This window comes from Callorhinchus milii, unplaced genomic scaffold, assembly GCF_018977255.1.
Source record: "Callorhinchus milii isolate IMCB2004 unplaced genomic scaffold, IMCB_Cmil_1.0 Scaffold643, whole genome shotgun sequence".
Classification (NCBI taxonomy): domain Eukaryota; kingdom Metazoa; phylum Chordata; class Chondrichthyes; order Chimaeriformes; family Callorhinchidae; genus Callorhinchus; species Callorhinchus milii.
This window is the reverse complement of record NW_024705384.1, coordinates 1-14,754: the sequence shown is the minus strand read 5'-3', so window position 1 is coordinate 14,754 and position 14,754 is coordinate 1. Positions and strand designations below refer to the sequence as shown.

Genomic DNA, 14,754 nt, shown 5'->3' with positions numbered 1-14,754 from the left:
GCCGGAGAGCTCGGGGTGGAGTTTTTAGAGTAAAAGGAGGGAAGACAGAAGATCGACTAGCTAGAGCCCTGGACTCCCCTGGGACGCCGCCCTTGTCAGGGCCGCGCAGGACCGAGCCAGTGGCGTGGTCCCGTGAACCAGAGTTAGTACTCTGGGACTCCGGGTACCGTAGCCCGACTGACCAGTGTCGGGCCAGATAGCCTCCCCTAGCCCATTAGTGGAGGACCAGGAGGTAGTGTCAGGGGTAGCTAGTAGAGTATTCCCAGCTATCCGGGTGAGGGGGCCGATACACCCCTCTAGTATTGTATGTCCGCAGTGTGACTACTTGTACGAATAAACACGTGTGCCTTACAACGGTGTCCAAGCGTCATCAACGGTACTTCACCAGTATAGGTCCTGGACTCCCTTTCAAAAAGTATCGATGTGCACTTATTAAAGAAAAGCGTGCCTGTGCCTGTGTGCGCATGTGTTCGTGCGTGTTTCAACGGAGCACGTAGACTGCACGCGGACACGGAGCACGCTGCGTCTTCTGCTACCAAATGTGCGATTCACACTGCGTCATTTTAACCACTCCAACCCCTAATCCAAAGCGGCGGTAGTTCATGGCTCCACACAACCTGAAACGCAACACCAGCATCACCACCGTGAGCATCAAGGCTGTCGTTAACCTCGCCAGGATTAGCACCACCGTCATCACAACACCCGCGATAATCAACACCCGTACGAGCAACGCTACCTTTAGCAACATCATCAACGCCTTCAGGATCACACTTATTCACGTACAGCCCTTTTGTAAAATCCACTGCTGGATGAAAGCCTCTGCACAAGGGCCATTTTACCAGACTTCACCGAGTTGGTCAGTGTGGGTTGACGGCAGGTAGAAGAGACATGGGAGCATATAATACAGTACAACAAGGGATTGTGCTGCACTGCCCTTTGCTGCCCACTGCAAATGGGTGATCACCTACTATGCAGAGTGGTCACCCATTCAAGCACTATCCAGTCTCATACTTGCTCAGCTTCCAAGATCGGATTAAATCGGGCACTTTCCATGTGATTTGGCCAAAGGCAACGTCACGATAGCCATCCAGCAAAGGCGGTGGTCACCACGTCGCGCACTTTCAGATGCGCTTCTGCTGCCGTCTGGAACAGTCTTCCTTCCGATATTAGGAAGCCACTGGAGTTATAAACGTTTAAACCCAGATTGAAAACTCATCTCTTTAGAACTGCTTTTTATGTTTAGCTTGTCCTTCTGCCGCACCTCCAATGAGCACGGTTGGCTACGTACGGTGCGAAAGAAGCTCAACGTACACGTACAATCATACAAGAGAATCAGAACAGATCTCATTAGCACCACCATACTCATCACCACAGCCAGCGTTACAGAAACAACACCACCAGGATCACCACCACCAGCAGAACTACCAACTACCCACGCAGGCCCCCTGTGCCAAGCCTACCTCCACGTGTTGGCCTCTGCGTCGTACACCTCGATGGTTTTGAGGTAGGTGGTTCCATCAAACCCTCCGACGGCTATGAGCTGTCCATTCACCACGGCTAGGCCCACCTGCACCCAACGTCATCATCGTCATCATCACCACAATCTCCTTTGAGCACAGCAATATTGTTGCACACACCTGCAGCATTAGCTGCTTTGACACTGAATGTTCGATATACAGCAGCTCGGAGTGAAGAACACGTCCCAAGTTGTGTTTGCACCAATAATAAATGTATAAGGAAATAGGTGTTATGCGCTGCTCAATTTAAAATTTGCAGCTTGCCTGGAAGTTAACTGTGCTGTACAGCATACTGTGTGCAAAGCTGTAGTTTTTAAGATTGTAAGAAAACAGAGGCTCATGTTTCTAGGGCTGTGGCCACTGGTTACTACTACAAGTGCATAAAAAAAACATTTATTGGAATCTGCTACAAGAATTAATCATTATTCTGTTGTAACGTACGAGCAATTGGACGGAAAGGCAAATGTATGGATAGCGAGACAGAGGGAGAGACACATGTACACAGGGATGGATGAATATATGGACAAGAGACAACGATTCCCGATAGCCTAAATAGACTTCTGGGGCAAATGCTGGTAGCAGCTATAAAGGCCAACAGAGCACACGAAGGGGGTGGGTGGCCAGCACCACGCCCGGCCACCTTTGTCTCCCTAGTGGTGATGTTTTCACACCACACCAGGTACTCGTGGAAGGGCAGACAAGCAGAAGGACGGAGGGACGCGACGTTCGTTCGGCGGCACAGATGGATGGAACGTACTGCGTTCCGACACGTGTTCATGGCGGCGATCGGGCTCCACGTGTTTTCGCGGGGGCAGTAGCGCTCCGCCGAGCTCAGCTCGGTGGTGTCGTCGTGTCCACCCACCGCGTACAGGCAGTCCTGGTAAACAGCGCAGCCCGGGTACTCGCGCCCAGTGCCCATTGGCGGCACCGGCGCCCACCGGTTATCGGCGGGGCTGTATCGCTCCACTGTTTGCATACACACACACACGGCCATGCGTAATGTACCTTCACGGGCTCTTGGATGGGGCGACACCAAAGGAAACGATGAACACCAACAACTGAAAAAGCGTGCAAAGAGCCAGATGTGGCCCTGGTGAAGTGGGGTAGGATTCGTGGGAAGGGGGGCTCGTGCTAGTAGCTGATTGGCTAGATGTGGCAGTGTTTGGTGGGCAAGTGCTCCCCCCATTCAAACTCCATGCTCCATCTCACCAGTGAAATGTTTGCTTTTTCAGTTTTTTCCCAACTTTCGTGGTGTTTGTGGCACGGCACTGACCTTGACCCAAAAGCCACAGAGGATAGCCAATGCTCAAGTGAGCATTGGGTGGTGCTCATCACCATTGGCAGTCCCTGGGCCAAAGGTGAACATTCTACACCCTACAGAAATGACCAACTATTTGTCATTTGTCAAATGTTTTCACTCCATATTTACCAGTGGAGGTGCACTTATGGCACCACGGTGGCAAGATGTTAACACGTACCTCGCCTGGTACACAGGAGGTCGTGGAATCGAACCCAACCCTGACGCCTGTATATTTTGGAGTTTTCACATCTCTCCCTCCGTGGTCATGTGGGTTTTACTCTGCGGTGGGTGGACAGCGCCACGCCCGGCCGCCTTTGTCTCTCCAGTGGCGATGTTGACACACCACACCAGGTACTCATTTGAGGCCGAGTCGACCGCTAAGCTACCGCTCCCCACACAACATGCAGCATGCACACACACACAGGAACACTCAGCATTGGCTGTGTGAGCCAGATGGGCACGAGAGAGAGACCAGTGTCGAGAGGCGATGTCCCGTCAAAGCCCCCGACTGCATACAGGTGTCCCCCGAGGACAGCCACAGCCATCCCGAGTCTCCGCGTGCTCATAGATGCTACCCGGCTCCACTTGTTCTCCTTGGGGTCATATCTAATGATGAGTGCACATACAGAGATTTACACACGCACAGGGGGAGATCAGATCAACGCACACAAACATCTGCCCCATATAGTCTCATCAGACTGTTGGGGCAAGTGCCGTTAGCGATTACACTGGTCAACAAAAATAAAAAAAATTCTGGCCTGGACTTTTGCAGCTGTTCTAGACTAATTTCAGGGTGCGGATTCCAAATCTGATCTCTGATTTTCTCTCTCACATCTCATTTGATGCTATCGGCGAACCCCATTTTCATTGATTTTACCCGAAATCAACTCTGTCACTTATGATTGCAAGTTGTTGCGAGTCAGTGACTGCTTTAGTGTTAAAATACGGTGCTGTATGTTTAGGATAGTGTGTTTATAATATCATTTTATGTAGATATCCACATTTATTTAATATTTTTCTTCTGCAGTTTTGATTGAAAATGCAATCTTTGATATCTCAAAAACCTCATGTGATAGACAAAAACAGATTTGGAATCAGCACCCCAAAATTACCTTAAAACCGTTGGAATACCTTACGCCAGAAAAAGTGTGTTGACCAGTGTTAGCACCTATGAAAGTCTGCACGGCACACGAGGGAGTGGGTGGCCGGCACCACACTCGGCCGCCTTTGTCTCCCGAGTGGTGATATTTACACATCTCTCCAGCTACTCGTTTGAGTCTCTGTCGACCTCGGGAATAGTACTCGGGTCGCCGGGATCTTAACGCAGCGGGCGCGCGAACCGCTCCACAAACACACGCATGCGCACGCATGCACGAGTACGCACCTCTCGACAATATTTAGGCAGTTCACTCCGTCCTTCCCGCCGACGGCGTACAGGAATCCGGCGAGCACAGCCACGCCGACGCAGGAGCGGCACGTGCTGATGGGCGCCACGTCGCTGCTCCACTGGTTCGTCTTGGGGTCGTAGCTGAGCGAGAGCAGCTCCACCGATTAGACGAGCACACCGTCAGGTTTCACCGGGTAAAGTCGATCGGCAAGTCGCGTGCGGGACGGAAAACAGCGTGGGTGTTCGGCCCACCGATTCCAAGACGTCTCACCAGCAGGGGAAGACTACCAACCCCCTAATTACCCGAATTCAGAGAGGGGGCTCTTCTAGCGCCGCACCCTCTTGGTGAGGCCCTTGTACCAGCGGTCACATTCGCAAGCGACTGCAGGGCTGAACTTTAATCTTTTTTACTAACTAAATAAACAAATATCATCCTGACCATGCATATGGGGCCTCGTATTGAAGCTAGTTACATATATTTATCGGGACAAAATGCATATTTATTAAATAAGTTAACGGTTTGACACACGTGCAACTAAATGCATGGACAGGCAGCATTTGCTTAGCGCTCAAGATGCGTTCCTCGAGAAGTGAGCGCAAACGAACTCGGCGCTAATAGGGGTCATTATACCATTGTATATACTTATTTCATCCAAGCAATATACGAGGGCCTTATTGGGGTACTGGTAATAGCGCTAATATAATAAAACAGGTGATAAACATTATTTCCTAAATAAAAATAATACTTCATTAAGAACATCAGTATAAAAAGATCACAAAGACTTCGTTTTTCCATCTTCAGAATATCTCCCGTATCCGATCCCTTATTTCTGCTTCAGAAGCAGAGAATCTGCTCCGAGCCTCCATCTCATCTCGTATAGGCGACAGCTCGTCTTACTCGCTGGCGTGGCTAAGAAGGTGATGGTCTATTTGCAGCTTGTTCAGAATGCGGCTGCTGGGGTGTTGACCAGAACCCCTTCTTCTTCTTCCCTGCACTGGCTTCCAGTTTCACATAGAATACAGTTTAAAATCCTTTTGTTAACTTACGGCCAAGTGAAAAGCCACTGAATGATTTATATTAATAATTATCCGCATCTTTAAAGTGTCTGAAATGTACGTCCGGAATCGTCGAAATTGTGGAAATGCCCGTGCATGTGCATGCATGGATTAGTATGCACAAGTGCAAGCTCAGGTGAGAAGAGGAGCAGGTGGAGGTGTGTGGAATAGATGTATGATGCATGCTCGTGGCCAAGTCTGTGTTTGATGTGCATCGCACATGTAGACCAATGGCAAAACTTGAGCAAACATCACAATCAAAAGCAGCAGTTCACTATTTCAGGTCTGTACACGAGTGCTGTGGGTCAGCCTTCACATACACAGCAGCACACAATCACTCATAAGTAAAGCAGCACTCACACAGCAGTACACTGTCAATCATACACCATCCACTCATTCACAGCAGCCACTCGCACGCAGCAGCACTCAGCTACTCACAAACTCGTGAAGCAACCTTTACTCGGCGTGACTGCGTTCGCAGGATAAGATCGCCTGCCGGCGTCTCATGGATACCTCCACGCCCTGAGGGGTCCACGCCTTACGATCATACACCACTCACCATGCACTCGCACGTACATCCCTCAAGCACTCACTCATCCACCAAACATCCCCAGTATGGCCTTAACAGACTGTTGGGGCAAGCGCTCCTAGCGAGTACCTATGAAGGTCGGCACGGCACACAAGGGGGTGGGTGGCCAGCACCACGCCTGGCCGCCTTTGTCTACCGAGTGGCGATGTTTACACACAACATACTCATTTGAGCCGAGTATACCTAGGGGACGCCCAGAACCGGTCCAGATAATCATCACTGGTGTTGGCCGTGAGCGGGAAACGAACTCAGGTCACCGGGTTCGTAGCGCGGCCCGCTAACCGCCACCGCTCCCCACAGAGGCACTCGCTCATACGTCCCTCAATCGCCCCGCCGACTCGCTCGTTCGCACGCACCGCTCCACACTGTTGAGGTAGGAGGATGCATCGGCCGCCCACGGCATAGAGGAGGTCATCGAGCACGGCCACCCCCACGCCGCAGCGCCGCTTACTCATGGAGGCCACCATGCGCCACTCGTTGGTCTGCGGGTCGTAGCGCTCCACGCTGGAGAAGGCGTCGCCGCTGCACCAGCCACCCACTGCACGGTGATGGACAGGGAGAAAAGATCCTCTTGTAGCCTTAACAGATCGTTGAGGTCATTTCTGTTAGTAAACACCTATTAAACTAAACAAACGATTAAAATTTTACCTGCTAAGGCCCACGAAGCTGTATAGGTCTTTTTCAGAAGCGAACTGGCCACAAATTATAGCTCAAAGTGGCTAATCATGTGGAAATTTATAGCAGCCAAATATTCCAAACACATGTGCAGGGGAAAAACTGGAGGATCTGGAGAAAAATCGACGCCACCACGGGGGGAGAGACACATGCAAACTCTGAATATACAGCAGGCATCATGGTCGGGATTGAACCCACGACCTCCCGCACCTGCGCACATCCCATCACAGCTCACCTGCGAAGAGCACTTCCCCGCAGCGGATGGGCTTGCGGGGTTTCGTGCGGGGGCCCTGCATGAGTGGTCTTTCTTGGGGCAGAAGCAAATAGTTCTTGGCTTCATCCACGAGGTCTCTTGAGCGACGAACAGAGAAAAACAACAAAACATTAATGCACGCAGCGAGTGCACAGCATAAAAAAACGGGGGATGGTGGAGGGGGAGGAGCATAATACAAGAATCCCCCGCGATACATAAGGGATGCGTTCCTGGGAAATGCTACTTAACTCAAAAGTACTTAAAGCGAGCTCTAAGTTCCCATTAACATAATGTTAAAATCAGGGGTTGCGTTGCTAGCCGACATTTCTCGAAAATGCGCGACTAAATGTCATGAAGTGTACAAAAAAGCATATGATTATAAGTGAACATACGCTTTAAATAAGAATACAAATAATACAAAAAACTTAATACCAGAGATGGTTTAAGAGCTTGCTGATCGAGGCCTCTTGGCGATTCCTGGTGGTACATGCTATGCGTGTACAGTTCTGGTGGTACGTGCTATGCGTGTAAAGTTCGGTATTACATCGCAAAAGTCCGCTTTCTCCCTCGTGCATTCGTGTTATGCATATACATTCCTTTTAAAAATCGTGCAAAGAAAATTTGCACAATTATTAAACAAGGAAGGCAATTGCGCAAGAACTAATATGCATTTTTTTTCCAGAAAGCACAAGACAAACATGACACTTGGGCTTGTCTGGGGCGCCTGTGGCGCACCTCACAACCATTTACGGCCTTCGGCCAGGAAAGTCACAATATTTTTTTAACACGAACGACGCATTCATGCAAGCACCCGATGCTCCGTTTTGAAGTTTTTAAATTAAACATCTTTGAATTGTTTAGAATTAGATAATTTTATTTCTTCATGAAAAGCTTATATCATTTTACATCTGGAAGACTTCATTGAAAACGACATTTCGTGTGAATTTTCTCTCGCCGTTAAGTAGATGGCCTTGCTGGGGGTTCAGTTCGATGCGGACTTTCACCTGTTGGGGTTGCGGGATCGAATTAAGGCGATATAGAGCTGCTGGCCGTGCGAGAAGACCGCCATCTGCAGATCGATTCCAATGTAATCGAACGTCTGTCCCTGCGCCTCAGTCGTTCATGCAGGGGGCACGTAGGTTTGCAGCACCCCCTGCATGAAAACGATGAAAAGTGCAGCGTTCATCACAGATAAAGTTGCGTTCTTATATAAGAGTATTAATCAGAAACGTATATGCAAAACAATGCACAATGCGGAAACTTTCGTGGGGGATTCCTGTACCTTTGTTATGATTCGTGTGGGTCACCACAATCTTCTAATGTCAAACGGAGCCATAATTAACACTGTAAAAGTCCCATATTGCTAGTCAAGGCTCAGCCCAGACTTGGCTCTGGTTCAAGTAGGCCATGGCTCAAATTCATGTGCTTAATTTTAGCTGGCCTATGAGCACGATCCCAGCCATGCTCAAGATTTCCTCCTGCGCCAAGCCATGGATGACGAGCCGCTAATGCGTCTCTGGAAGCAACTCGGCAGCACACGCCTGAACTGAGCCACCATGTGAAGCCAGGGCTGAGCTGCGACTAAGAAGAGTATGACCCGAAGAAGTCTGTAGTCATGCCTCACACTGGTCTATCCAAGCTGGGGAATGGATAGCCCAGAATTATACTGGTAGGAACGAAGTGGACCAGACCACCAATAGATGAATGTGTCCATCCGTCCGTCCGTCCGTGTATCAACATCGCCCCCTACTGCAAACACTTGGCATGACCCTACAAAAACCTTTAGACTCAGTGACGCTATCCTGGCTAAACAAGTGTAACATTCCCTTATAATTCCCTCAGATAGCTTTTAATTACAATGTTACATTCCCTGATGTTTTTAAATAGCAACATTTACATTTAAAGCTAAACAAGATGGCCATCGCTTCCGGCGCCTCACGGCGAAACTTTAAACTTTGCTTCAAAATTACTTTACTGAAACGCAGCACGTTTTAAAAAAATAATTACTTTATTGAAACGCAGCACTTTTTTAACACAGAGACAAGAAACATTTATTAACACAGAGACGAGATACATTTAATCGCCTTATTTGTGCACGAAAAGCACGGCGCGAGGCCTAGTGCGGCAGGCTTCGCGAGGCCTAGTGCGGCAGGCTTATTAACACAGAGACGAGATACATTTAATCGCCTTATTTGTGCACGAAAAGCGCGGCTTCGCGAGGCCTACTGCAGAGGCTTCGCGAGGCCTAGTGCACCAGGCTTCGCGAGGCCTACTGCAGAGAAGGCATCGCGAGGCCTACTGCAGAGAAGGCTTCGCGAGGCCTACTGCAGAGAAGGCTTCGCGAGGCCTAGTGCAGAAGGCTTCGCGAGGCCTACTGCAGGAGGCTTCACGAGGCCTAGTGCAGGAGGCTTCGCGAGGCCTACTGCGACAGGCTTCGCGAGGCCGTCCGTCTGTCCGACAAGATGGCCGCCCGCTCCCCCTGCGATCCGTGAACTAAATGAACTAAACAAGATGGCCGTCGCATCCGGCGCAGCCAATGACATCGCCTGTTGCAATCCTTGCTCTGTGGGCGCGCGAGTCAGTGGGGAGGGGGGTGTGGACGTCATCGTCTGTGGGCGCGCGAGACAGTGGGGAGGGGGTGTGGACGTCATCGCTCACCCCCCATGCACAAATCATTTTCTTTTTAACTCCTCTATACCCGGTCGATATCCCTGTACCGGTATTAGTATTATTCCTACCAGCCCACCCCGCAGGGTCCTGTTAATAGAAGTGGGTGGAATGTGTAGTTGATTTTTGTTGAAATTATAAGTTATTTTTTCATTTCATCGTTCAAGCTCGCTTGCCTTCTTTGGTCAAAAAACGTAGATCCTTCTTGTCAGTAGCAGGAAAACAAACCTGTGATTATATATAATTAACGGTATCATTGTGAGTGTACATGTTCGCAGGAGTATCAAATTTACGCATCTGCGTTCCTGACTCGCCTAGTTATTTTGAGTAGTACCATTGTGTAGGTGTAATTAAAGGATATTCAAGTATTACATCAAATTCCGGGGTCCACTCAGCCTATCTTTCCTCCACCATGGATACAGCACGTACCGTTTGTGGCATGTCCACAGTGGTGATCCGATGTAGAGACTGGCGTGTACAATAGACCGACCCAAACTGGACGTCTGTTAAAAAGAGCGTCAAAGCTCATCGGATTCCTCCAGTCTAAATAAAGATTCTGATTCCGAATGTGATATCCCGACTACTGGCTCTGCCTTCAAACGAGGTGAGCTCAAGCCCCATTGCTCACTTGATCAAAGATTCTGACTTGCGGAAAATGTCACAAAAGAAGTCACGGCAGTGACCACGGAAACAATACATCACCTTCCTGCCAAGGTGAAGGTTTTGATGTTCACGTAAAATGTATCCCAACATTCGTGATTTTCTGCGAATCCTGTTCAGCCGACGACGCGGAAATTGGCATGGCAGCCTCCCGTGGGTTTCACGGAAAACACGCACCACCACTCGTGACAGCGTGGCCGGCTACCTGCATGCCTCGTCACTCTTCACCAGAAGGTCCGTCCCCACTGTGCCCACCAGGAACTTGGGTGTGAGCAGGGGCAGACGGACGTGTTGCAGCACCTACACAAAGACAACGATCCCCCGTATAGCCTTTAACAGACTGTTAGAGCAAGTGCTATCATGGGACCTTCTTTACCAGTATTTGGTGTTTGAACATCCTAACACCTCCTGTTTTATTGCCAGAAAGGGTAGAACCTATTCTTATTTTTCATTGAGCAAGTGCTGTTCGCGAGCCCCTATGAAGACCGGCACGACACACAAGGGGGTGGGTGGCCAACACGACACCCGGCACCTTTGCCTCTGCAGTGGTGATGTTTACAAACCGCACCAGGTACTCGTTTGAGGCCGAGTCGACCTAGGGGAGGCCTAGCGTGATAACCGTTACACTAACGCACACACACACGGAGAAGAAGATCCCTCGCTTAACCTTATACGGCAATAGCAAAAGTACGGCATCTTGAGATGCAGCTGCATTTAGATGCTATACAGATATACATTGTATGGTTTAATTGGATTGAATCATTGCCTGCGAGAGAGATCCACAGACGGGACTTTGTCCAGATTGATACACCCATACACAAACAAGACACAGGCCTTCCTATAGACAAACCGGCTGCTTAGACACATGTGCGGAGCTTTTTTGTTTGGCATCACACATACACCTTTGCTACCCAAGTAGTGATAACACAAACACTGGATACTCATTTTAGGTCGAGTTAACCTAGAGGAGAGGGGATATAATCAAGAACCATGCGCCCCGTGTGTGTGGCAAGGAATTCGGGCTGAGATGATGCGATTGCGTCAGTGCGTTTTCAGAATACTATTCCACTGCTATCTAGACTGTAATACATTTTCAACAAGACGAATAGTCACACACTGTTGCCACTATACTCATTGGTTCTTTCGGTAAAGTTACGTAGGTGAAACATTAAAATAAAATGTAAGAATAAAAATAAAAAATAGAAATAACCAAATTAAATCACCACGTTTCGGAAGCAACACAAGCTTCCGTCATCAGGTGGGACAACCACAGTAAGAAACAAACATTACTGTAGTGGGCAAAGACAGCTGTTTGTGACAAGTGATTATATAAGGTAAAGAGGGAGGAGAGATGCAGGGGGCAGGGATTGTGGAGTAGGGGGGGGGACTTCTGTTGAGACACGGCTGGTGAGACACAATGCTGGCGCTGGGAGCGGGCGGGGGGGGGCTACAGAAGATGTCACCTGGTTAATGACACTATTAAAGCACACACGAGATTTGGCTGGTGCTCATCAATGTGGGCGGCCCTAAGCCAGTGGTGGAAGTTGTGCATTCATACGCGAGGGGGGCAGTTTTGTCGTCGTGCAGCCACTGTATCCTATTACGATCAGCAAGAGGAGCGATATAGTTACCTCTACTGTGTGTGCTTTATGTGCTTTTATGTTGTCAAGCATGAGCTCCCCGCTCTACTAGGTGGGGATGAACTAAATAATTGATTTCAAAACAGGTTCTTACGCTCACAATAAAAGCATCAAATTTAGTTTCAGGAAGAAGTGATTATTTGATTGATTGAGGGACGACCAAGCTACGTAGAACAGATTGTTATCGGGTGATAATGTGCTATGATACCAGCAGATGGCAGTGCAGCAAGATCAACTGTTGTGCTAAACTGGTAACACATCTAATAATAGGATTTTCCCCTTTTTTCTGGCAACACTCACCAATTGAGGCGAGGCTCAAAAGAAAGCCGTCTCTGGTGTGGACCAATCAGTTTCAAGGACAATGCATACATTATCAGTGTGTTTTGTTTGCATTCTGACCACAAGTATTGTGGTTAATGCAGACATGATTCCTTGTAAAAAAGGTTTCAGTTTTGTTGCCAGAAAAAAATGGAAAAACCCTATTATTATATCTTGGCACTGGCAAGGAGGTCTAATGATGGTCAAATATCTCGCCTCCACCTGAACTAACCCGTACTGACGAGCGTGGCAAAATCTGGTCGTGTAACCTCCACGAAATACACAGCATGGGGAGGCTCTCAACCTGCAGTGGCTTGACATTAGGGGCGTCCACGTACCTAGCGGAGGCCTAGGAAGGACACAACCGCCGATCAGCGGTTACGCAAGCGCGCACACAGGCAGGCACCTGGGGTAGCTGTGGCCGGCGCTCCTGGATGTTGTATTTGACCCAGGCGATGACGGCGCTGTACACCTGCTCCTCGCTGCGCACGTTTAGCTCATCGGTGGATATGATGTCGATGAGCTGGTTGGCAGGAAGCAGCATGAACTCTTCACTCTCCATTACCTGCGAAAGCAACAGATGCCCCGCTTCATGTCAGCCTGGATTACTGAGCACAGTGTTAATATGGAGCACCTCTTGATGGCTGGGTGGTGGTGGTACACGACTGGAATCCAGCGCCGTGGAGTCGAGGGGTGGCAGATCACACAAATGTCACAACAACTTCATTCCCGTGGCTTTACCGCCAGGATAAAGCGGTAAAGCAAAAATGTGGACTCGATCCGTTCCCTCTGTATGGGATAGTATTGTCGCCTCGCACGTGTAGGCTTTCTCCAGGTGCTCCGGTTTCCTCTCACATATATCGGCAACATTAATTGGCTAAAAGCACCTTCATATATAGAGGACCACAGACATTGTACACGCCAGCTCACCACCTGGCTGCTGCCTTCCTGTTTGTCTTTAGTTCCTCCTCACACCTCCGAGTCATGCTCTCTCCTGTCTTCGAGAGTGAGCGGATACCGTGCGGCACATTGCGAGTTGAAATTGTTTATTGCACAGAAAACTTAAATTCTTGGTGGATTCATTACCCTTTGTGGAGATTAGTATCGTGCCTTGATAGCCACACACACGCTACTCGCAACACACACATAATTGCATTACAAGTACCCTCAACTGCGCACGTAAGCATAACTACAAACATACAAAATCAACACCCACACAATTAGCTACCAATACAATGAAAGTGAACGGCAATCTCTTTTGCACGTCACAATGAAAGTGGCAGAAATATATTTTTAAAGGAATCCACAGCCAAATAAAAGAGAGCCTCTTATAGACACACTTCTATGATAATAGGTTTTTCCCCTTTTTTCTCGCAACAAAACAGGTGTTAAGATTTCGATTCAAAGCTTTCGTGACTGCAGGGATTCATATTATTGGTTCTTTTGGTAAAGTCACGTAGAAGGGAAATAATAAAATATCAAAAATAAAACAATAAAATTATCACGACGTTTCGATTGCAACACAAGCAATCATCATGTACGTGACTTTACCGAAAGAACCAATAACAGGTGTTAAGATGTTAAAATACCAAACTGAAACCTTTCACAAGGAATCATGTCTGCATTAACCACAATGCTTGTGGTCAGAATGCAAACAAAAAACTAACTCTGATAACATATGCATTGTCCTCTGGTCAAAAAGGCGTCCTCTGGTCTAACACCGTTTGAGACGAGGCTCAAAAGAAAGCTGTCTCTGGTGTGGACCAATCAGTTTCAAGGACAATGCATATATTATCAGAATATTTTTGGTTTGCATTCTGACCACAAGCATTGTGGTTAATGCAGACATGATTCCTCTTAAAAGGTTTCAGTTTGGTGTTTTAACATCTTAACACAGCTGTTTTGTTGCCAGAAAAAAGTGGAAAAACCTATTATCATATTTTGGTACTAGCAAAGGAGGTCCCATGATGTGGACACACACCTAGGCTCTGTGTTCCAGGTTGTCCGAGATGAGTCTGAAACTTAATTGCGCACAAGCAAAATACTTGAAAGTTACTTCAAGTCTTGTACTCTCGTGAACTAGCGATATAATTGCAGCAAGTCAATGCAGTTACATTAATGTGCTGCAATGATATCACTAGAGCTTTTTGGCAGCACGTCTGAAAGTCAATTTTAAAAGCTCTATCATAACCAAAGATGCGTTGGACTGCCCAGGCTACACAGGCTAGGTGCTTACAAAAACACAACTCTCTTTTGGCTTGCATTTTCCTTTAATGTGGCTCAGATGATAAGAGCACTGAGGTGGCACCGTTTAGATGCTGGCTTTTGAATTAAGGCCTGTGATTAAAATGGGTTTTAATGTGCAGTGATTTGATGGTCTCAGCCCAGTCACCAATGACTACACACACAAAAACCCAACGACGTTATATTTATACTTTTTTTCCGGTAAAGTCACGTAGGTAAAAAATAAAATAAATTAAAATGAAAATAACTAAATTAAATCAGGTACCTGAAGACGGACGCTTGTGTTGCGCCCGAAACGTCGTGATTTAATTTAGTTGTTTTCATTTTAATTTATTTTATTTTATACCTACGTGACTTTACCGAAAAAACCAAAAAGTATGGATCCTTGCAGTCACGAAAACTTCAAATCTAGAACGTTACACTTAGTTCTGCTGTGTGTAGTGAGTTG

General features: G+C 47.9%; 1 protein-coding gene across 1 annotated transcript; it reads right to left on the bottom strand.

Moving 5' to 3' along the window:
- Positions 1-532: 532 nt before the first annotated feature.
- On the bottom strand, positions 533-12,627 carry LOC121852254 (kelch-like protein 20; the record flags this gene model as incomplete). The annotated part of the gene is given in 10 exon segments (XM_042346341.1): positions 533-617; positions 1,461-1,567; positions 2,275-2,483; positions 3,290-3,423; positions 4,202-4,345; positions 6,206-6,238; positions 6,240-6,387; positions 6,760-6,875; positions 10,310-10,404; positions 12,469-12,627. Coding segments are annotated over 10 exon segments (1,230 nt in total), but the record flags the coding sequence as incomplete, so codon positions are not given.
- Positions 12,628-14,754: the final 2,127 nt, after the last annotated feature.